The sequence below is a fragment of the Notolepis coatsorum genome (assembly GCF_963971535.1).
Source record: "Notolepis coatsorum genome assembly, chromosome: 17".
Lineage (NCBI taxonomy): Eukaryota > Metazoa > Chordata > Actinopteri > Aulopiformes > Paralepididae > Notolepis > Notolepis coatsorum.
In genome coordinates, this window is record NC_140181.1 from 45,892,539 (window position 1) to 45,917,652 (window position 25,114).

At 47.2% G+C, this 25,114-nt stretch overlaps 1 protein-coding gene across 1 annotated transcript in view; it reads left to right on the forward strand.

The window, feature by feature from the left end:
• Nucleotides 1-3,932: 3,932 nt before the first annotated feature.
• The window catches only part of LOC311244033 (striatin-like), a gene marked incomplete at both ends in the record, with an annotated part of 58,256 nt that continues 37,074 nt past the window's right edge, over nucleotides 3,933-25,114 (forward strand). Inside the window, 2 exons of the mRNA XM_084333442.1 lie at nucleotides 3,933-4,055; nucleotides 8,517-8,682. Coding sequence (XP_084189568.1) covers nucleotides 3,933-4,055; nucleotides 8,517-8,682 — 289 coding nt within the window. The remainder of the gene's footprint in view (nucleotides 4,056-8,516; nucleotides 8,683-25,114) is intronic.

The following is a 25,114-nucleotide window of genomic DNA, read 5'->3' on the forward strand; positions in this document are numbered from 1 at the left end:
CCGCGTTCCTTCTGGCTGTCACTTCCGCTAAACGCGTAGGTGAGCTCTGTGCTCTCTCGGTACATCCAGAGTGCCTGTCTTTTCGGACCGATTGCGGTGTCACTCTGCCACCTAATCCTGCTTTCGTGCCTGAGAATATCCGGAGTTCCTTCCGCTCCCGGGATATTGTGGTTCAGGCGTTTCGTCCTCCTCCTCACACTGGTGAGTTAGATGCGGGCCTTCACCTGTCATGTCCAGTCCGTGCTTGGGGATTTACCTCAGCCGTACTCAGGATTTCAGGGTTACCGACCAGCTTTTTGTCTGTTACGGTGGGGCTCGTGCTGGTAAGGCACTGTCGGAGCAGCGCCTGTCCCATTGGTTGTGCGAGGGTGTTACCCTCTGCTACACGCTGGCTGGGCAGGATCCCCCTGGGGGCGTCAGGGCGCACTCCACTCGTGGGGTGGCTGCCTCTGCCGCTCTCCTGGGTGGGGCCTCGGTGGAGGCCATCTGTGCTGCAGCTTCATGGTCCTCCCCGGGCTCCTTTGTAAGGTTTTTCCTCATGGACATGACCGGGGGTTCTGTCTCCCAGGCGGTTCTGGGGTCTGTGGCCTTTCCTGCTTCCCGTCCTTTGGTCGGGTAGCAGGAGTGTATGGGTATGGGCCGCAGTGTGTTGAGTCACACGTGGTTCCGCCTGTACGGTGTGTTCAAGGGGTTCTGGCTCCCTCTTGTTCGCATTCAGGTGGAGTTGACTGCGCCCCCCCTTCGTTAGGAAGGATGGGGTGACAGGGCTCCCCGCACCCCTTGATGTGGGCTTACGGGTCCTCAGGGGGTACATCTGTCGGGTCTCGCGCCCGCTCTTCCCCATTATCTCGTAAGGCTCAGAGCGGGACGCGATGCAATACGAAATATAACGATAGGTTATGTAGATAACCTAGTTATATTAGTATTGGCTAAGCGTCCCGCTCTGCGCGCCCTGAGTTCCCTCTTGAGGGATCTTTTCCTGGGACGGGTTTTGGCGAGGAAGGGTGTTTCATGACCAGGGTCATGGTTATATGGGCGGTGGCCACCATAAGGGGCGGGGCCCCATACAGGTGGGGTGCATGTGTTTTTGTTCGTGGGAGATACATTAGGTATCACAGGAGATATGAGTATCTCGTAAGGCTCAGAGCGGGACGCTTAGCCAATACTAATATAACTAGGTTATCTACATAACCTATCGTTAGTGCTTGAGGAATCTATATTATTACTGGACCGTGCAGCTTCAATTAGAGCCTTCTGACCAAGAGCATATTTATAAAAATCTTGACATGATAGAGAGAAATTTGCTTTGACTTGAATTTCACTCTTCAGTTACCTCAATGTCGACATTCAGCCTGTTGCCTGCATGATGCGCGCAGTTGTGACTGATGTGGGCAACAAGACAGTTTGCCTTCACAATGCTGTTGTGGTCGTGAAGCTTTCTGTACACAGATTTGTGTTTTCCATAGTTAACACTAGCATTATCCGCTGCATACGCGGATATGCGGTCTAAGCCCAAACCATTTTGATGAAGCCTGCTCGTGATCTGGCTGTGGATTGCGTCTGCCGTTTCATTAGTCCAAACTCGGGAGTCCAATAACGCACAGCGAGGGGGAAGAGTTTGGTCGTCCCGTGATTAGACACATCAGATGCGATGAAATAGAATGGCACTGGTAGGCCTATAGGCATAACATAAACAGCTCCGCCAGGTGCTATGTATAGTATATGCGCTCGCACTGGTTAGACTAGGCTATGTAACGTACATTACTTGCTGTGCATTAATTAGTGCATGGTTGGAGATTAATGAGAGGACAAAAGCAATAATGATTCATATATTAAAATTGTTTATTGAAATACGGGACACTTATTGAAATGCGGGACATTTTTCTTCTGTTGCGGCATGCGGGACAAAGGGCTAAAGAACGGGACTGTCCTGCACAAATCGGGACGTTTGGTCACCCTAACACACACACACACATACACAATTACCCAATTACACATGTTGCACCATCTATCTACACCCTCACACAACTCTGTCGCTTTTTCGGGAGTAGCAGGGAAGATAGGACCCTTTTTTAGTCATGACGTGTACGTTTGAGAACACTACCGTAATGACAAAGAATGAAGCAAGCTGACATGGTCGGCCCTCACACAACTCGTCGCTTTTTCGGGAGCGGGTAGTGGGAGCGGGGAACATAGAACCCGGGGAACATAGTACCCTTTTTATCGTGAGCGGGGAACATAGAACCCGGGGAACATAGACATGCTCCCCAATACAGTACGGCTCAATACACACAATTGTTAAGGGGATGCAGACCAGAGAAAGACTTTCGTCTTGTTTACATCAGGGTCCCCCATTTTCAAATCATAATGAATTGTAAGTAAGGGTGCAATTAGCACCGTGCAATCCATTCTTTGTGGATCCCGCCCTCTGTCTCTTAAACAGTACTGTGTGAAACTGGGGGAGATTTTCTGTGTGGGGTGTTTCATCCTTGGTCATATGTATTCAGTGCGTAATAAGGCTGTAAGTGTACTACTGAATTTCATATATGGTCAGGCTAAGTTAGCCAATTGGCTAACCCGCAGGAATAAGATCAGGGGCGTTGGTCCTAAGGAATCAGTGGCAATGTTGAGGGGAATGATCGCGGCACGCCTTAGGTTGGAGTTTATGTATTTTTTTCTGAGACATGATGTTGTTGCGTTCAAGAATATCTGGGGAATGCAATATGTACTGTAGGGGAGGAGGGGCTGAGCGTATGCATTTGACTGTCAATTGTGTCTATGTGCCCTGAAGGAAAATGTTGGGATATATTGGGGTGTGGGTGTGTGCAGGTGAGTTGGTTTTTATGAAGATGCCATGTTTTTTTTTCTTTTGATGTTTTAATAAAGAATATCAAAAGTCAAAGTCTCTCTCTCTCTCTATGTCTCTTTCTCTATGTCTCTCTATATGTCTCTGTCTCTCTCTGTCTCTCTCTCTCTGTCTCTCTATCTCTCTCTGTTTCTCTTTCTCTTTCTCTCTCTATGTCTCTCTTTCTATGTCTCTCTCTATATGTCTCTCTCTCTCACTCTCTCTCTCTATGTCTCTTTCTCTCTGTCTATCTGTCTCTCTATCTCTCTCTGTCTCTTTCTCTCTCTATATATATGTCTCTCTCTGTCTCTCTATCTCCCTCTCCCTCTCTCTCCCTCTCTCTATATCTGTCTCTCTATCTCTCTGTCTCTTTCTCAATTCAATTCAATTTCAATTCAATTCAAAAAGCTTTGTTGGCATGAAATTTCACAAATGTTGCCAAAGCACAATTATGACATAACAAACAACATAACAATATAAGATCAAAGAAATACAGGAGATGGTGCAGTGAGTAAAACATGGTACATGTATATACAGTATATGTGTCCTACTGGTTGTCCCTTTTCTTGTGACATGAATTGATATATTTTGCAGCTCTCTCTCTCTCTATATATATGTCTCTCTCTCTCCCTCTCCCTTTCTCTCTTCCTGTCTCCTCTCTCTCTGTCTCTCTATATATCTCTCTCCTCTGTCTCTCTTCTCTATATCTCTATATCTCTGTCTATCTCTGTCTGCCTGTCTCCCCCTCTCTCTCTCTCTCTCTCTCTCTCTCTCTCTCTCTCTCTCTCTCTCTCTCTCTCTCTCTCTCTCTCTCTCTCTCTCTCTTCTCTCTCTCTCTCTCTCTCTCTCTCTCTCTCTCTCTCTCTATCTGTCTCTCTATATATATATGCCTCTCTCTGTCTCTCCTCTCTCTATCTCTATCTCTGTCTCTCTCTGACTGTCTCTCTCTGTCTCTTTCTCTCTCTATATATGGCTCTCTCTGTCTCTATGTCCCTCTCTCTCTCTCCCTGTCTCTCTCTCTCTCTCTCTCTCTCTCTCTCTCTCTCCCTGTCTCTCTCTCTGTCTCTCTGACAGTAAACCTGACATCATGTCTGACTCCACCCTACTGGAGGCCTTTAAGTTCATTGAAAGCGCTGCTGCTGAGTTGAGTGATGGGGATGAGGAGGATGACAGCGAAGGGAGAGAGAAGACCATCTTGAATTTGGCCACGGTACGATACACACACACACACACACGCACACACACACACACACACACACACACACACACACACACACACACACACACACACACACACACACACACACACACACACACACACACACACACACACACACACACACACACGCACACACACACACACACACACACACACGCACACACGCACGCACACACACACACACACACACACAATACAACACACACAGACGTACACATAATGGTTGCGTTCTTCAAATACAACCTACTGTAGGTCAAGTCGTGTTTTCAAGTCGTGTTGCCAGATGATGGGGGGGTGTTGCCAGATGATGGGGGGGTGTTGCCAGATGATGGGGGGGTGTTACCAGATGATGGGGGGGTGTTGCCAGATGATGGGGGGTGTTGCCAGATGATGGGGGGGGTGTTGCCAGGCGATGGGGGGGGGATGTTGCCAGATGATGGGGGGGTGTTGTCAGATGATGGGGGGTGTTGCCAGATGATGGGGGGGTGTTGTCAGATGATGGGGGGGTGTTGCCAGATGATGGGGGGGGGGGGGGTGTTGCCAGATGATGGGGGGGGTGTTGCCAGATGATGGGGGGGGTGTTGCCAGATGATGGGGGGGTGTTGCCAGATGATGGGGGGGGGGGGTGTTGCCAGACGATGGGGGGGTGTTGCCAGATGATGGGGGGGTGTTGCCAGACGATGGGGGGGGGGGGGGGTGTTGCCAGCGATGGGGGGGGGGGGGGTGTTGCCAGACGATGGGGGGTGTTGCCAGATGATGGGGGGGTGTTGCCAGACGATGGGGGGGGGGGGGGGTGTTGCCAGGCGATGGGGGGGGGGGGGGGGGTGTTGCCAGACGATGGGGGGGGTGTTGCCAGATGATGGGGGGGTGTTGCCAGACGATGGGGGGGGGGGGGGGGGGGGGTTGCCAGGCGATGGGGGGGTGTTGAAATGATACTCAAATACATCATCATGTTCATTATCTTTGATATTGATGCTTTTTGTGGTGAAATAATTAGGGCTGTCAAATTTAGCGTGTTTTTATTTTATTTATTTTTTTAATTATATTTGAATTAGAAGTGCATTGTTGCCTATTGGGCTTTGCCATGTTGTGAATGTTTGCAGCATATTTATTTTATGCTAAATCCAGTACCTTTGTTTTTCTGGACAATATTTGTCATTTTGGTTATTCATTTTATTTAATAAACATTAATTTGCATAAAGCAAGCATAACCGCCCACTCCCATGTTGATAAGAGTATGACATACTTTAAGTTACTATTTGAAAAAATGGGAAATGTGCAATATGTCGATTAATCACAGTTAACGTCTTAAGCCTGAGTCACATTTTCAGAAAATGTGCCTAAAAGTACATAGATTGCTCCACTTCTACAAGGCCCATTTGCATGTTATGGTATCTAGGGACATCAGGGAATGTATTCCCAGTGTCAGAAATATTGTTACTAGGCTTGAGTAAATTGTAACGAACCAACGGAGAATATCAATTATTATTATAATTGTTTTTGTTTATCTTTGACGGTGAATAACACCATGCTAACATTGACCAGACGTGAAAGATTCAGCACCTTCTAGAGATCAAGTGTACAAAAAATCTAAGCAAATTAATAAAGGCCAGATGATTTACAGGGTTTTTTTGTAGATACAGTACTGAATTTTGCCATCCGGACACATGCCATTTGAAAAATGAATATAGAATATAGAATATCACGCCTATGAATGACTTTATTATGGCCATGTCATACATCTATGGATCGGGCCAAATCTCCTCTTTCCAATGGCAGAGTTCAATCTAGATTTAGTACCACCAGGCGCCCGTTACAGGGCAGCAAATACCGTGAATGAAATCTACTGTAAGTACAGTTACTTTTTTATAATATCCATTGCTCCGCCATTTTTTTTTATCAGATTGAGACACTTTTTTTTCTGGACGTTCACAGAAAGTTAAAGAAACAAACTACATTGTATTCAGGTTTGTTCGACCTGAGAGATATAATCACACAAATAACGTCAGAATTGTTCACAAAGAATATTTTCTATTCATGACATGATATTAATTTCGGCCCAGTACCGGGCCCGTCGTGCATAAGGGGTTAGCCCTCAGCCCGCATCATCACCCGCTGCCCCAAATTCTCCCACATCACACCTGTCCTCTCCTCACTTCACTGGCTCCCTGTCAAGTATAGGATTGACATTAAGATCTGCCTCCTCACTTACAAAGCCCTCCACTCCCTAGCACCTGATTACATCTACAACCTTCTTCAACACAACACTCCCTCCCGCTCACTCCGCTCACTCCGCTCATCCATCTTCAACGATTAGTCGACATAATCGACGACGTCGATCATAAAAACTCGTCGACGCCAACATTTTTTATACTTTTTTTCCCCCACTACCTATCTTTGAGAAAGTGGCTTCTCAGCTCTGGTCCAGCTGAAGACAAAGCAGAGGAACAGATTGGACATGTTCCATTATATAACCAATCAAGACCAGTAATGGTCCATTATATAACCAATCAAGACCAGTAATGGTCCATTATATAACCAAACAGGACCAGTAATGGTCCATTATATAACCAAACAGGACCAGTAATGGTCCATTATATAACCAAACAGGACCAGTAATGCAACATTATATAACCAAACAAGACCAGTAATGGGCCATTATATAACCAAACAGGACCAGTAATCGGCCATTATATAACCAAACAAGACCAGTAATGCACCATTATATAACCAAACAGGACCTGTAATGGCACATTATATAACCAAACAAGACCAGTAATGGTCCATTATATAACCAAACAGGACCAGTAATGCACCATTATATAACCAAACAGGACCAGTAATGCACCATTATATAACCAAACAGGACCAGTAATGGTCCATTATATAACCAAACAGGACCAGTAATGGTCCATTATATAACCAAACAGGACCAGTAATGGTCCATTATATAACCAAACAGGACCAGTAATGCAACATTATATAACCAAACAAGACCAGTAATGGGCCATTATATAACCAAACAGGACCAGTAATCGGCCATTATATAACCAAACAAGACCAGTAATGCACCATTATATAACCAAACAGGACCTGTAATGGCACATTATATAACCAAACAAGACCAGTAATGGTCCATTATATAACCAAACAGGACCAGTAATGCACCATTATATAACCAAACAGGACCAGTAATGCACCATTATATAACCAAACAGGACCAGTAATGGGCCATTATATAACCAAACAGGACCAGTAATGGGCCATTATATAACCAAACAGGACCAGTAATGTTCCATTATATAACCAAACAGGACCAGTAATGTTCCATTATATAACCAATCAAGACCAGTAATGGGCCATTATATAACCAAACAAGACCAGTAATGGGCCATTATATAACCAAACAGGACCAGTAATGCACCATTATATAACCTAACAGGACCAGTAATGTTCCATTATATAACCAATCAAGACCAGTAATGGTCCATTATATAACCAATCAAGACCAGTAATGGTCCATTATATAACCAAACAGGACCAGTAATGGTCCATTATATAACCAAACAGGACCAGTAATGGTCCATTATATAACCAAACAGGACCAGTAATGGTCCATTATATAACCAAACAGGACCAGTAATGCAACATTATATAACCAAACAAGACCAGTAATGGGCCATTATATAACCAAACAGGACCAGTAATCGGCCATTATATAACCAAACAAGACCAGTAATGCACCATTATATAACCAAACAGGACCAGTAATGGCACATTATATAACCAAACAAGACCAGTAATGGGCCATTATATAACCAAACAGGACCAGTAATGCACCATTATATAACCAAACAGGACCAGTAATCGGCCATTATATAACCAAACAAGACCAGTAATGCACCATTATATAACCAAACAGGACCAGTAATGGCACATTATATAACCAAACAAGACCAGTAATGGGCCATTATATAACCAATCAAGACCAGTAATGGTCCTTTATATAACCAAACAGGACCAGTAATGCACCATTATATAACCAAACAGGACCAGTAATGGGCCATTATATAACCAAACAGGACCAGTAATGTTCCATTATATAACCAAACAGGACCAGTAATGTTCCATTATATAACCAATCAAGACCAGTAATGGGCCATTATATAACCAAACAAGACCAGTAATGCACCATTATATAACCAAACAGGACCAGTAATGCACCATTATATAACCAAACAAGACCAGTAATGGTCCATTATATAACCAAACAGGACCAGTCATTGGTATTCTCCTAAATAATAATATATAGGGTTGATTGAGTAGAGACACCCTGACTCGACGAGACCTTCTGATGGCAGGTGGCCATAAGTGAAAATGTGAAAAATACTGTCGGGGAAAATAGAAACGGAATGAATCATAAACGGATGAATGAACTGTGGTTCTGCACAGATGGTGAGGAAGAAGCAGTCCTCCACCCCCCCCTCCTCCACCTCCTCTGACCTCAGCGATGACCCGGACACAGAGGAGGCGCTGAAGGGCTTTGATTTCCTGGCCAGCCCAGATGAGCTGCACGCTTCGCCCGAGTCCAGGAGCACGGAGGACAGTGGGGACTGGGGTGAGTAGAGGACCAATAAGAGGCAGGGTCGTTAAGGGGGTAGGGACTATGGTGAGTAGAGGACCAATAAGAGGCAGGGTCGTTAAGGGGGTGGGGACTATGGTGAGTAGAGGACCAATAAGAGGCAGGGTCGTTAAGGAGGTAGGGACTATGGTGAGTAGAGGACCAATAAGAGGCAGGGTCGTTAAGGGGGTAGGGACTATGGTGAGTAGAGGACCAATAAGAGGCAGGGTCGTTAAGGGGGTAGGGATTATGGTGAGTAGAGGACCAATAAGAGGCAGGGTCGTTAAGGGGGTAGGGACTATGGTGAGTAGAGGACCAATAAGAGGCAGGGTCGTTAAGGGGGTAGGGACTATGGTGCTACCTTTTAAAATGGCGTTGTCCTTCTTCATTGAAACCAACTTCATCACAAACTAACTCGGTAGCTTAAAGCTAGTGGCAGAGTCGGCGCCAGAACCAATTTAAAAATATATTCTAAAATATAGGCTTCAGAAAACGAATTTCCCGCAAGCCAACACCAGTGATGCCGGTAATCTGATTACTTTCCCCCGAAAATAGTAATCTAACGCGTTAATCTTTAAAAGCCAGTAATCTGATTGCAGTTACTTGTCCAAGTGGCTGTGCATTACTATTTCGTTACTATCTCATCATAAATTCATAATGCAGGCGGAATGCAGTATTTTATTTCGTTTTCGACAGTCAAAAATACATTTTGAGCTGTTTTTCTTTTGGGAGTGACGTAGTGTGGCAGTGAAAGGGTTACACAAGAATGTGTCCCCGCGGCGTGACTGGACACTCTGTCTGTGAGTGACATCTGCTTTGGTACAATCATATTCCCCATCCACAGTCTGCGAATCAGAGGCAGAGTAGGGCGGGTCTTCACAGCACGTCATGTGACATATGCGCCAATCGTGTGACAGCAGGGCTCCGTCGTCGGAGAATTCCACCCCAAAACGCTTGGCAAAATTTAAAGTGAGTTTCTGTTCAGACTTCCATCCCAAAACGCTCATATAGCCTCAGTCACTACTTCACGTTCATATGCGGAGGAAACAAAATACTGTCTACCGCTAAAAACAGCACATCCAATTGCATTGAAAGCATCTGGAATCACAACACTGGGGGACCCTGATGTAAACAAGACAAAAGTCTTTCTCTGGTCTGCATCCCCTTAACAATTGTATGTATTGAGCTGTACTGTATATACCCATTCTGCAATCTGTTAATAAAGTTTTCATTCATTCATTCATTCACTAGCCGACGCTTCGACTAGGTACAGGAGGACTCGGAGGCCAGCCAAACAGCAAAAGAGAGAGATTGTTTCTTTCCCTTTTGATTAATGTATATTTGATGGTGGCAGAGCAAAAGCTCTTATTTGCCAGATTTACAGTTAATTTACATGTTAAAGAGAGACTGATTGTATGTTTATAGAGAGACATTTATAAAAACAATTTAATAGTTACAGTTGATATAATTGAATAGTTCAGCCTGCATTTGTTAGATGTGAATGGATATACACTGGTTTTGTAAAACCACTGGCTGGCTGCACTAATGCTGTGAGCATCATAGACTGTTGCTTTACCATACTTGATGGTACAGAAGCTGAAGCACTAGTTTAACAATTTAGGTTATGTGCAGAGAAACAAGTTAAAAACAATTTATGCACTTTCAATAAAGCGTTTAAAAAAACGGTTGGGGGAACGACGACGACTTCGTAACCTAGTTACTTTCAAAGTAACTAAGTTACTCTGATAATCAAGTAATCAGTAAAGTAACTTGGATTACTTTTTAAAGGAGTAATCAATAATCAGTAATCGGATTACTTTTACAAGTAATCTGTGGCATCACTGGCCAACACACATTTCAAAACATGAGTGCGCATAAGAGATAAGACAGTCTCTCTCTCTCTCTCTTTCTCTCTCTCTCTCTCTCTCACGTCACAAACACACTCGCGTCTCGCGCACACACACACATAATAATAGTAATAGACCGACCCGAGGCTGGGCTTAAATTCATTAACAAGTGAAAGTATTATTAATAATAATAAGGGCCAAGGCTGGCTTAAATAAAAATATGACTTACCCATTAGAAGAGTTGGAGGCGGCGAGCCGTGGCCCAGAAGCAGTACCTGTTTCTTCGTAGCTGGTCTGTGTTGAGATCTCCTTGCCAGTATTGACACGTCTCACTCGCTCCTTCCACATGGTGTAGCTAGAGAGATGCTCCGTTGATGTTTCGTGTTTATGAAATCCCCTGTCCCTCTCTGTGGCATTTTTCCAATTACGGTATCCAAGTTTCACAAAACCATCCAGTCTCCGATTGGTGCTACTTACGGTATCCAAGTTTCACAAAACCATCCAGTCTCCGATTGGTGCTACTGGCACTAGCACAAAAATTCCGGCAGCAGAAACAAAAAAGTTGCATCAGCATGTTCACTGGACTCGAGCCAGTCTCTGTTATGGAACCACGTCGCTACAAAATGACCGTTTCCTACCGCAAAAAATACTGGCAGGGTATGGTTGTAAAACCATTTGTTTGAGATGCTCAGTCCCGAGATCATTTAACGCCAACGGTTGTGGATCATGACGGCTAACCAGGCTAACCACGTTAGCTTCTGCTGTAACAGATGCACCTGCAGCTGCAGCACCGGGCGCTTCTTGGCAGACTTCGTCTTCATGGCGTCTTACCGAAAGCTCTTCAACGTTAGATGTTGGAGGACCGTCACCAGGGGGAGGCATTGGAGGAGGCCGTCTGGCCGTGAAGAAGCCTTAGGTGCCCCTGCCCCACCATGCAACCATTTTCGTATATCCATTTTATGTCCGTCTCCGAGTGTTATATTTTACCGTCCCACACCCACAGACGAACCCTCTATTGTACTTTTCGCGCTCACTCAAGTCACGCAGTCACGCTCTGACTACCCTACCACCCATCAACTCAACGTGACCAATTACGTAATAACAAATTCAAACACACACACCAATCAGCGTGCGATCAAACATACACTTCTTTTAAGACTTTTTTTTGTTTCATTTCGTTTAATAATAGGCGCCGACACTGGCTAGCGGTGACCCTTTTGGTTTTCACGAGGAAATGCTGACGAGCTGCCGACAAAGAAACTCAAGAAATAGCTCAGAACTGGGGCCCTCGGTAGTAAGATGGCTGCTAAAGGTTATATAAAGGCACCATTAAGGTTCCACTGCAGGGGAACCATTCTACTGACTCTAGCTCTACGGTAGAGACTATGTGCCACGGTAGGGACAGTCTACGATGCTTTACATTCTACTGACTCTAGCTCTACGGTAAAGACTATAGACCACCGCAACACTTCAGGGATTCTGAAATCAGGGAGGAGATAGCGGGGGGAGCAAATTAATGAATGTGGATGATAGCCTTGATGTAAGTGGTTGCAGCTACGGCTGTGGGGGCGCTAGAGACATGATCGGATAGACTTTCATGCGCCTGAGACTCCTGAACACGGCGCGACCCATTCCAAATCGATCAGAACTAAATCGGCCGAGCTAAAGTCCCCTTTTCAGCACCTACTCCCCATACGCATGCGCAGATTGCCAACGGAGTCTGAACGGCGCGCGACGCGGCGTGAATTAATGTAGAATGTTCCATCAGAGGGGGGGGGGGGGGGGGGGGGGCGCTTGTGGTGGTAGTGTGGGCGGCTATCTATAGACCACTGCACTTAAATATAAACATTAGTCTACCTGGAGACTCAATGAGGTAATTGTAGATGTCGCCATAAGACGCGTCTGGCCATTGAGTGGGATAATTTTTCCAATTATCCTGTTCGGCTGAAAGGACACTGGCCACTGAAGCAGGCACAAGCCCCCCCCCCCCCCCCCCTCTGATGGGCTACAATAGCAGACAATAGCTAATCGTAAATCCAAAAGCAACAATAAATGTGCTTTTCCTATAGACGGGAAGCTCTGTGTGTGTTCTGACCAGTATGATCTCCTGTGGAATGTGTCGCATTCCTATTTTTTTTTTTTTTTACAGTCTGCGGTCCAAAGTAGCAAAGTTATCTTTCAATGGAATTCAATCCCACTTTGGATCAGAGTGGAACAGATTCCCTCGGTAACTGCTGTCCTGGAATCTGCAATGTGTCCTCGCCTCAAGAAAACCGTATTCCACTAATACTTGTGTGACTTCTCAACTAATCTATGAGCCTTTATTTACCAGCGCTTAATCTGTAACATCTCACATTGTTGTCTTGTGAATGAATGTAAATTTGGAATGACCTCTTAATGTTAAAGGCCAACTTGCATTGTTGTATTTTTGTTCAATAAACAATGTGACTAGGCCAACGCTGACTTTCATGAAGAGGGGGGAAATAATTATCGAAATTGACCCAGTTTTAGCGTTTTTATCAAACATTTTGTCGACCAAACCACAACCTCCACGCACATGCATATTTCAATCCATGGTTCATAACGTGCGTGTGTCATCTTAATGATGACGTCACATCAGGTGCAGGGCAGCAGGGTCTCTGAGAGTCACAGGCAGGTAGTGGCAGGAAGCAGAGAGCCTTGCTACTACTAGCCGAGGAGCTAGTATCTGTTTCACCTAACACTAGCGCTCCCACTGCTCCGTGATCATAGCCATTCATCTCTAAAGCTAACCACTATTTGTAAACGCCACAACCACGTTACCATATTTGTAATAATGTAAATCATTGTGTCGTTGTACATATTGTGTATATAACGTTAGTAGCTAAGTTAGCTAGCTTGGTAGCCAGCATTCTCGAAACTCCTAACATGCCTCGATTTAAAATGGTTCTCTCCTCTTTGTATACATTTGTCCTCACAAGTATTCTGCCAGGGAACTTATGGACACGACAGTAGTAACGTTAGTAGTTATAAGGTGTTTGAGCTTGTAACATTAACGTTAGTTAGCTATCATGGTAGCCCCTTTCGTGACTGTGATGCACCGAGTGCTATCCGAGGGGCTGCTATCGTATCAACATGCCGTGACGTGTAGCTTGCTAGCCGGTTTGGTAAAATGGTATTCTGCTGGTCCGTGATTGTATACTATATCAATAGTCGAGTACTCTCCCGTTGTTTTGTACATATGCTACTTGCTGCATTACAAGAGAAGAGTCGGCATTCGACGGCTGTGGACTGAAGGAATTGGCAGACGGATAACAGAGCTCAGATCAACATAAATGCGTTTAATTGCATAAAAACAACGCATAACTAGAAGGATACGCCCCTTCCTGACAAAAGAAGCCACCCAACTCCTCGTCCAATCAACAGTCATCTCCCGCCTCGACTACTGCAACGCACTGCTAGCTGGCCTCCCGGCCACTGCCACCAAGCCTCTTCAACTCATTCAAAACGCAGCGGCCCGCCTGATATCAAACCTACCGAAGTCGGCCCATGTCACCCCACTTCTTAGGGACCTGCACTGGCTCCCCATTGCTGCACGTATCCGCTTCAAGGCCCTCGACCTAGCATACCGCGCAGCAAAGGGAACCGCTCCCGCCTACCTCCGGTCAATGGTCTCTAACTACACACCCTCAAGACCCCTACGCTCTGCATCTTCTGGCCGCCTCAGACCTACTCCTATCCAAGCTCCCGGAGGGTCATCAAAGAGAAGCCGCCTATTCTCAGTCCTTGCCCCACAATGGTGGAATGAACTACCCATCCCAGTTAGGACAGCCGAATCCCGTCCAATCTTTCGCCGTCGACTAAAGACTCACTTCTTCAACCACTATCTGAAATGATTACAAACAACAACAAAAAAGAATCTAACCCTGACTAACCTTACTGTCATGCACTTGTCCTAATAAACTAACCTACACTGTAACACGCAACACTTGATGAACATTGTTACTCAGCTGATAGAGTTGTACCCTTCTTGCTGTCTTGTCGTACAGAACTTGTAAGTCGCTTTGGATAAAAGCGTCAGCTAAATGACTAAATGTAAATGTAAATGTAGTCTAAAGGTTTGGATTTCAACAAGCACTGTAGACATGAGAGTCGGCTGAGAGATTCCATATAAAAGAATGATCAAAGCAGCGTTGAATATTTCTAGCTAAATCAAGTTCTTTGTCTGCTGAAACCAGGCAGTTCTGCTGTATTCATTGTTCAGTTGTTGTCCTTGGTTTCCATGGTGATGGGTTGTCTGGGAAACCGATGCTGCTTCACGTAGGTCACGAAGGTGACATCACAAGACGTTTCCTCCAATCACGGCTCTCTAAGTTTTGAATTTGAAAGTGGGTTGTCCTTAGTAGGCCAACTGCTCCTTTCCATTGTTCCAAATCAGAGAAATAGATTATTGTCTAAATTAACTTAATACTTTTGGTATTAAGCCCCAAGATATATATATTCGAATCGATATTTATTTCCTAAACACAGACATATCATTCTTGACTTAAACAGCTTCATGTTTAGATGAGAACCACAGTCTTTTATCATCAAGCCCATTTTTCTATAGTTTCTAATGATATTCTTTTACTCAACATCTATGCTAACAGTTCTTATTTATATCATTTTAAGTATTTCCAATTTGATTCAGAAAAGGCTTACTTGTAAATCTCTGTGATTCTTAATCATACACACAGCATATTTCATATTATTACCAAACAGGTATAGACCACTGCACTTAAATATAAACATTAGTCTACCTGGAGACTCAATGAGGTAATTGTAGATGTCGCCATAAGACGCGTCTGGCCATTGAGTGGGATAATTTTTCCATTATCCTGTTCGGCTGAAAGGACACTGGCCACTGAAGCAGGCACAAGCTCCCCCCCCCCCCTCTGATGGGCTACAATAGCAGACAATAGCTAATCGTAAATCCAAAAGCAACAATAAATGTGCTTTTCCTATAGACGGGAAGCTCTGTGTGTGTTCTGACCAGTATGATCTCCTGTGGAATGTGTCGCATTCCTATTTTTTTTTTTTTTTTACAGTCTGCGGTCCAAAGTAGCAAAGTTATCTTTCAATGGAATTCAATCCCACTTTGGATCAGAGTGGAACAGATTCCCTCGGTAACTGCTGTCCTGGAATCTGCAATGTGTCCTCGCCTCAAGAAAACCGTATTCCACTAATACTTGTGTGACTTCTCAACTAATCTATGAGCCTTTATTTACCAGCGCCTAATCTGTAACATCTCACATTGTTGTCTTGTGAATGAATGTAAATTTGGAATGACCTCTTAATGTTAAAGGCCAACTTGCATTGTTGTATTTTTGTTCAATAAACAATGTGACTAGGCCAACGCTGACTTTCATGAAGAGGGGGGAAATAATTATCGAAATTGACCCAGTTTTAGCGTTTTTATCAAACATTTTGTCGACCAAACCACAACCTCCACGCACATGCATATTTCAATCCATGGTTCATAACGTGCGTGTGTCATCTTAATGATGACGTCACATCAGGTGCAGGGCAGCAGGGGCTCTGAGAGTCACAGGCAGGTAGTGGCAGGAAGCAGAGAGCCTTGCTACTACTAGCCGAGGAGCTAGTATCTGTTTCACCTAACACTAGCGCTCCCACTGCTCCGTGATCATAGCCATTCATCTCTAAAGCTAACCACTATTTGTAAACGCCACAACCACGTTACCATATTTGTAATAATGTAAATCATTGTGTCGTTGTACATATTGTGTATATAACGTTAGTAGCTAAGTTAGCTAGCTTGGTAGCCAGCATTCTCGAAACTCCTAACATGCCTCGATTTAAAATGGTTCTCTCCTCTTTGTATACATTTGTCCTCACAAGTATTCTGCCAGGGAACTTATGGACACGACAGTAGTAACGTTAGTAGTTATAAGGTGTTTGAGCTTGTAACATTAACGTTAGTTAGCTATCATGGTAGCCCCTTTCGTGACTGTGATGCACCGAGTGCTATCCGAGGGGCTGCTATCGTATCAACATGCCGTGACGTGTAGCTTGCTAGCCGGTTTGGTAAAATGGTATTCTGCTGGTCCGTGATTGTATACTATATCAATAGTCGAGTACTCTCCCGTTGTTTTGTACATATGCTACTTGCTGCATTACAAGAGAAGAGTCGGCATTCGACGGCTGTGGACTGAAGGAATTGGCAGACGGATAACAGAGCTCAGATCAACATAAATGCGTTTAATTGCATAAAAACAACGCATAACTAGAAGGATACGCCCCTTCCTGACAAAAGAAGCCACCCAACTCCTCGTCCAATCAACAGTCATCTCCCGCCTCGACTACTGCAACGCACTGCTAGCTGGCCTCCCGGCCACTGCCACCAAGCCTCTTCAACTCATTCAAAACGCAGCAGCCCGCCTGATATCAAACCTACCGAAGTCGGCCCATGTCACCCCACTTCTTAGGGACCTGCACTGGCTCCCCATTGCTGCACGTATCCGCTTCAAGGCCCTCGACCTAGCATACCGTGCAGCAAAGGGAACCGCTCCCGCCTACCTCCGGTCAATGGTCTCTAACTACACACCCTCAAGACCCCTACGCTCTGCATCTTCTGGCCGCCTCAGACCTACTCCTATCCAAGCTCCCGGAGGGTCATCAAAGAGAAGCCGCCTATTCTCAGTCCTTGCCCCACAATGGTGGAATGAACTACCCATCCCAGTTAGGACAGCCGAATCCCGTCCAATCTTTCGCCGTCGACTAAAGACTCACTTCTTCAACCACTATCTGAAATGATTACAAAAAAAAAAAAAAGAATCTAACCCTGACTAACCTTACTGTCATGCACTTGTCCTAATAAACTAACCTACACTGTAACACGCAACACTTGATGAACATTGTTACTCAGCTGATAGAGTTGTACCCTTCTTGCTGTCTTGTCGTACAGAACTTGTAAGTCGCTTTGGATAAAAGCGTCAGCTAAATGACTAAATGTAAATGTAAATGTAGTCTAAAGGTTTGGATTTCAACAAGCACTGTAGACATGAGAGTCGGCTGAGAGATTCCATATAAAAGAATGATCAAAGCAGCGTTGAATATTTCTAGCTAAATCAAGTTCTTTGTCTGCTGAAACCAGGCAGTTCTGCTGTATTCATTGTTCAGTTGTTGTCCTTGGTTTCCATGGTGATGGGTTGTCTGGGAAACCGATGCTGCTTCACGTAGGTCACGAAGGTGACATCACAAGACGTTTCCTCCAATCACGGCTCTCTAAGTTTTGAATTTGAAAGTGGGTTGTCCTTAGTAGGCCAACTGCTCCTTTCCATTGTTCCAAATCAGAGAAATAGATTATTGTCTAAATTAACTTAATACTTTTGGTATTAAGCCCCAAGATATATATATTCGAATCGATATTTATTTCCTAAACACAGACATATCATTCTTGACTTAAACAGCTTCATGTTTAGATGAGAACCACAGTCTTTTATCATCAAGCCCATTTTTCTATAGTTTCTAATGATATTCTTTTACTCAACATCTATGCTAACAGTTCTTATTTATATCATTTTAAGTATTTCCAATTTGATTCAGAAAAGGCTTACTTGTAAATCTCTGTGATTCTTAATCATACACACAGCATATTTCATATTATTACGTTCAGCATCATTAGTACAACATAACAGAAATATTTGCAGTTTAATTGGAGCTACATTGAGGATATAAACATACATTTTAAAGGTGCTAAACGTACGCACTACCATGAGAAAACACTGCATCTCGATATGTGGAGTGAAACTGTGGAACAGTCTAAATGTGGTGCTAAAGCAATGTCCAAACATGAGACAATTCAAACTGATGTATAAGGAAATTATGTTCACAAGGTACAGGGATGAGGAAGGGACTTGATATTCACGGGTGTTTACATTTTTATTTTGTATTCTATTTTATTTCTTTTATACATATATAGTTTTTGTTTTTTGTTTTGCATATATATATTTTTTTTTTCTTTTCTTTTTTATGTTTAAAATAGTACACTCATTTGAGTAGTGGAAAAGGGGTAGGATTAAATAAGTGTATACTTCTTCCTACTCCTTTTCGAACATGCAGATTGAGTTGTTTTGCTTTTTGTTATTGTTTGTTTGTATTCATTGCATGTTCGAAATAAAGATTTCAAATCAAATCAAATCAAAAAGTGTATGAGTTACTGAAATAGTGAATCTTAGCTCCTCCTCATGCATCTGTCTCTACATGTAGTGCTCACAGGAGACCCCTCGCAGATAACTGTGAGGTTTTGTCCGCTGCTCACCTACTCGCTCTGTTCCTTTAAGCCTACTCGCTCTGTTCCTTTTGTTTTTCTGTTAATCAATTGCAGTCTCCTATTCACACGCTTCTTCCCGTAGACGCCGTTTGATTGGTGCTTCCCCAACCACACGCTTGTCAATCTCATCCCGCAGCTGTCACAGCTTGTCATTAAGCATTCCTCTGATTATATATACCCCGATTCCCCATCAAGTGTTGTTGGATCGTTTTGATATATTATCAGCATTTGCTGTTCCTTCCTTGCCTGCTGTTTTTTCCCTGTGCTTTGCCTCCCAGGATATTCAAGAAGTATTCCGCTTGGACAACCCGTTCCCCGTGGCGACGCGCTCGCCCTGTTTGATCCTGCTCTCTTTACGCACAGCGCCTGGGTGAGTTTTGCAAGACTGTTTTTGACCGTGATCGTTTTTCGTGTGTGTTAAACACTGAAGAGATCCTGCTTTTTGTCAGACTGTCACTCACCCTGTGCCTGTATTTTGGATGGTTCATTTTGGATAATATTTGCTTGAACATCGCTCACTGTGTGTATTCACACCGAAGATATTATCACTTGGATTATTATTGGGACTTCGCTCACTGTGTGTATTCACACCGAAGATATTATCACTTGGATTATTATTGGGACTTCGCTCACTGTGTGTATTAGCACCGAAGATTCTATCACGTGGATTGTTGTTGGGACGTTGCTCACAGTGTGTATTTACACCGAAGATTCTGTCACTGGATTATCTGTTTTGGGACAAGTCACTTCTCCTGTCACCTGCTCTGTTCCCAACTGTACTCTGAGCTAACACGCTCTCTCTCTCCCTCTCTGTCACCACCTCGGGGAGCTGCCGAGAGGAATCTGCAGAGCGGCTCTGACGTCACAGTCTAATCCTCGGACGAACCATCCCGGGAGAAGCTGCAGAGCAGCAACATTCGTCTATGCTTGTATCCCAGTCTTTGTTTGTTCTCAACCAAGTTATTGCTGCTATTTTGTGAAATAAAACAAGCCCTAGTTTTTGGCAACTCTGAAACAACTCTCTTTGTGTCGTTAGCGTTTGGGGTCGGTGTCAAACCATAACATTACGATCCAACCAAAATGACGACCCCAGCCGACACAGAGAGAGTCAGAACAGCACTAGCTAATCAGATCGAGTTGACCAAGGATCACAGTCACCAACTAGAGAGGGCTGCGGCTGCGGTGCATGATCTCAGGGAACAGGTCCAGCCTATTCATGGGTCCCTGGCCGCTCTGGCAGGACAACAGTCAAGTATACTCCTTCATCTTCACACGCTGAGCGACACCGTTAACACTTTAATTGTACCCCCACTTCCTTCAGGAGCATCCCCCGCAGCCCCAGCAGGGCCCACGCTTCCCGATCCCGCACCTCGGGAACCCCGTCTCTCCGTCCCACGGCTGTTCGACGGCAATCCCGAGGAGTGTGCCACATTCATCATGCAATGTGAGTTGGTTTTCCGTCATCAACCCAGTCGATTCACTTCTAGAGGAGCCCAAGTGGCCTATATGACAAACTTGCTCTCAGGCCGGGCTGCCCAGTGGGTCACTTCCTCCTGGGCAATGGATGCAGATTTTTGTTTCTCCTATCCAGACTTCGTGGCTGAGCTCCGCAGGGTGTTCCACCACCCAGCCCGTGGTCTGGATCCTGGAGCCCGGTTGGGTACCTTCCGACAGGGGAGCGGCGGGGTAACAGACTACGTCCTGGAGTTTCGACTGGCGGCGGTGGAGAGTGGTTGGAACGACCCAGCACTTCGCCTAACCTTCATGAGGGGGCTCAGTGACGCAGTCAGGGACCAGCTCGCGACCCGGGAGGAGCCTGACTCCCTCGAGGACCTGTTCAGCCTCGCCATCCGCATCGACGGACGCCTCCAGGAGAGAAGGCGTGAGAGGACCCGACTGGTACCTCCTGAGGGACCCCGGACCCCCCGTACTCATGACGTTTCTACTGGTCGCCCTGCCCTCAACACGACTGGTGGTAGCGTACCCTCCCGTTCGGTTCGCGAGGAGGAACCCATGCAGCTGGGACGCTCTCATCTGAGCCAGGCTGAACGTGAGGCGAGGTTCAGGTCCGGTCTCTGCCTCTACTGCGGTCGGGAGGGACACCGAATCGCCAACTGCCCCACCCGGCCAAAAGATCAGGCTCGCCGAGACCCCGGGAAATCCTGGTGAGCCGTTTTTCCCATTCCCAGAGCCGCGCACCACCTGGCCATCTGATGAGCGTCACCCTGGCCTGGGCGGACCAACGGGCCACGGTGGAGGCACTCATCGACTCTGGGGCAGACGAGAGTTTCCTCGACTTCGAGTTTGCTACCCGGGCCAACATTCCACTTGAGGACCTTGTGAGGCCTTTGGAGATCTTTGCATTGGACCAACACCGCCTGGCCGACATCTCTCAACGCACCTGCCCAGTCGTGCTGACCATCGCTGGGAACCACGTTGAGAGAATCCAGTTCCTTATCACCCGATCCCCTCTCGTCCCGGTGGTCCTGGGTAGGCCCTGGCTCGCGCTGCACGAGCCCCACATCGCCTGGTCCTCCGGTACCATCAAGGGCTGGAGCTCCTCCTGTCACGCCCAGTGTCTACAGGCGGCGTCCTGTCCCCCGCCCCGGAGGCCCGCTGGTGAGTCGCCTCCGGACTCTTCATCCATACCTCCCGAGTACCACGACCTCTTGGAGGTTTTCAGTAAGTCCAGGGCTCAGGCCCTTCCACCCCACCGCCCTTACGACTGCGCCATCGACCTCCGCCAAGGGGCTCCCCTTCCCGGCAGCCGCCTCTACAGTCTGACCGTTCCGGAGAAGAAGGCGATGGATCAGTACATCTCTGAGTCCTTGGAAGCAGGACTCATTCGGCCTTCCTCCTCCCCGGTGGCGGCCGGTTTCTTCTTTGTTGGGAAGAAGGACGGGGACCTTCGACCCTGCATCGACTATCGCCAGCTCAACGAGATCACCATCAAGAACAAGTACCCTCTTCCTCTCATGAACTCCACCTTCGAGCCTCTCACCCAGGCCACCGTCTTTACCAAGCTGGACCTCCGGAGTGCCTACCATCTTGTCCGTATCCGTGAGGGCGATGAATGGAAGACCGCCTTCAAGACCCCCAGGGGCCACTACGAGTACCTGGTGATGCCGTTCGGCCTCACCAACGCCCCGGCGGTATTCCAGGCACTCATGAACGACGTCCTTCGTGACATGCTGGAGGTGTTTGTGGTGGTGTACCTGGACGACATCCTCATCTTCTCCAGGACCCTCGAGGAGCACATCCAGCATGTCCGCCGTGTGCTAGAGCGCCTCCTCCACAATCGGCTCTTCGTCAAGGCGGAGAAGTGCCGTTTCCACTCCGACTCCGTCGACTACCTGGGCTTCATCGTTGAGAAGGGCTTGACCCGAGCGGATCCTCGCAAGATCCAAGCTGTGGAGGAATGGCCTGAACCCACCACCCGGAAGGAGTTACAGAGTTTCCTCGGGTTCGCCAACTTCTACCGAAGGTTCATCCGGAACTACAGTCAAGTGGCGGAGCCACTTACCAGACTGACCTCTCCCGCTCTGCCGTTCGACTGGTCCCCAGCGGCATGTGCTGCGTTCCGCTCCCTCAAGAAGAAGTTCACTTCCGCCCCGATCTTGCTCCACCCTGACCCCAAGAGACAGTTCATTGTAGAGGTGGACGCCTCGGATACTGGACTGGGGGCTGTCTTATCCCAGCGTTCGGCAACGGACCAGAAGGTACATCCTTGCGCCTTCTACTCGCGTCGGTTCCTCCCTGCCGAGAGGAACTACGACACCGGCAATCGGGAGCTGCTGGCGGTCGTGGCTGCGTTGGAGGAGTGGCGTCATTGGCTTGAGGGGGCCGAGGAGCCATTTACCATCTGGACGGACCACAAGAACCTGACGTTCATCCACGCTTCCAAGCGCCTCAACGGTCGGCAGGCAAGATGGGCCAGCTTCCTCAGTCGGTTCGACTTCTCGCTGACTTTTCGTCCTGGTTCCCGCAACACGAAGGCCGACTCCCTGTCCCGGTTACACTCCAAGGGGGCTCCACCCTCTGAGGATCCGACTCCCATCCTCCCGGAGGCCAGGGTGGTTGGAGCCATCACCTTGGGCATCGAGGGGGTGGTTAGACGTGCCCTACGCTTCCAGCGTGCTCCAAGCAACGTTCCGATTCATCGTCTCTTCGTCCCCGACTCTGTCCGGTCCCGGGTGCTGCTATGGGGCCATACCAGCCGGTTCGCCTGCCACCCGGGCGTTCATCGCACGTTCTCCTTCCTGGCTCGTCGTTTCTGGTGGCCCACCATGCGGAACGACGTCAAGGAGTTCGTATTGGCCTGCGCGGTCTGTGCCCGCAGCAAGGCCTCGCACCAGCCACCCTCCGGGCTTTTACAGCCACTTCCCGTTCCGAGCCGTCCTTGGTCACATGTGGCGCTAGACTTCGTCACAGGTCTTCCCTCCTCCCAGGGGAACACTTGCCTTCTGACCGTGGTGGATCGATTCAGCAAGGGGGTTCACCTCGTGGCCCTTTCCAAGCTCCCCTCGGCGGCCGAGACGGCGGACCTCCTGACTCACCACGTGTTCCGCCTTCATGGTATTCCCCAGGACATCGTCTCTGACCGGGGGCCCCAGTTCACCTCCCAGGTATGGCGGGCTTTTTGCAAGGGATTGGGGGCGACGGTCAGTCTTTCCTCTGGTTATCATCCCCAGACTAATGGACAAACGGAGAGGATGAACCAGAGCGTGGAGTCTGCTCTTCGGTGTGTGGCAGCCGAGAGACCAGCTTCCTGGAGCCGTTTCCTTCCCTGGGTCGAGTACTCCATCAATTCCATGGTCAGTTCCGCCACCGGCCTCTCACCATTTGAGGTTTCCCTGGGCTACCAACCGCCTCTTTTCCCCGCACAGGAGACGGAGGTGGCAGTTCCCTCCGTGCAGGTCCACCTCGACCGCTGCCGACGGGTCTGGGAGATCACCAGGACCGCGCTGCTCCGGACATCTGAGCGTGCCTGTCGTGGGGCCGACCGGCGCCGGGTTCCCGCGCCGACTTACCACCCTGGGCAGAGGGTGTGGCTTTCCGCGAAGGACCTCCCGCTTCGGTCCTCGGCCAAGAAGCTTAACCCCCGTTTCGTCGGACCTTTCGAGGTTCTGAAGGTACTCAGTCCGGCGGCCCTGCGTCTTAAACTTCCTGCGTCCATGCACATTCACCCCGTTTTCCATGTCTCCCGGGTTAAGCCCGTCTCCCTCAGTCCCCTGATGCCTCCAGCTCCTGATCCTCCGCCTCCCGAGATGGTGGATGGTCACCCCCAGTGGCAGGTCCGCCGGTTGATGGGCGTTCGACGGCGGGGTCGGGGGTTCCAGTACCTGGTGGACTGGGAGGGTTACGGCCCGGAAGAGCGGAGCTGGGTCTCCCGACAGCTCATCGTGGATCCCGGCTTGATCACTGACTTCCATCGTGCCCATCCTGACGAGCCGGGTCGGCCTGGTCGCCGGGTGGCTCCCGTGGAGGGGGGGGTACTGTGAGGTTTTGTCCGCTGCTCACCTACTCGCTCTGTTCCTTTAAGCCTACTCGCTCTGTTCCTTTTGTTTTTCTGTTAATCAATTGCAGTCTCCTATTCACACGCTTCTTCCCGTAGACGCCGTTTGATTGGTGCTTCCCCAACCACACGCTTGTCAATCTCATCCCGCAGCTGTCACAGCTTGTCATTAAGCATTCCTCTGATTATATATACCCCGATTCCCCATCAAGTGTTGTTGGATCGTTTTGATATATTATCAGCATTTGCTGTTCCTTCCTTGCCTGCTGTTTTTTCCCTGTGCTTTGCCTCCCAGGATATTCAAGAAGTATTCCGCTTGGACAACCCGTTCCCCGTGGCGACGCGCTCGCCCTGTTTGATCCTGCTCTCTTTACGCACAGCGCCTGGGTGAGTTTTGCAAGACTGTTTTTGACCCTATCGTTTTTCGTGTGTGTTAAACACTGAAGAGATCCTGCTTTTTGTCAGACTGTCACTCACCCTGTGCCTGTATTTTGGATGGTTCATTTTGGATAATATTTGCTTGAACATCGCTCACTGTGTGTATTCACACCGAAGATATTATCACTTGGATTATTATTGGGACTTCGCTCACTGTGTGTATTCACACCGAAGATATTATCACTTGGATTATTATTGGGACTTCGCTCACTGTGTGTATTAGCACCGAAGATTCTATCACGTGGATTGTTGTTGGGACGTTGCTCACAGTGTGTATTTACACCGAAGATTCTGTCACTGGATTATCTGTTTTGGGAC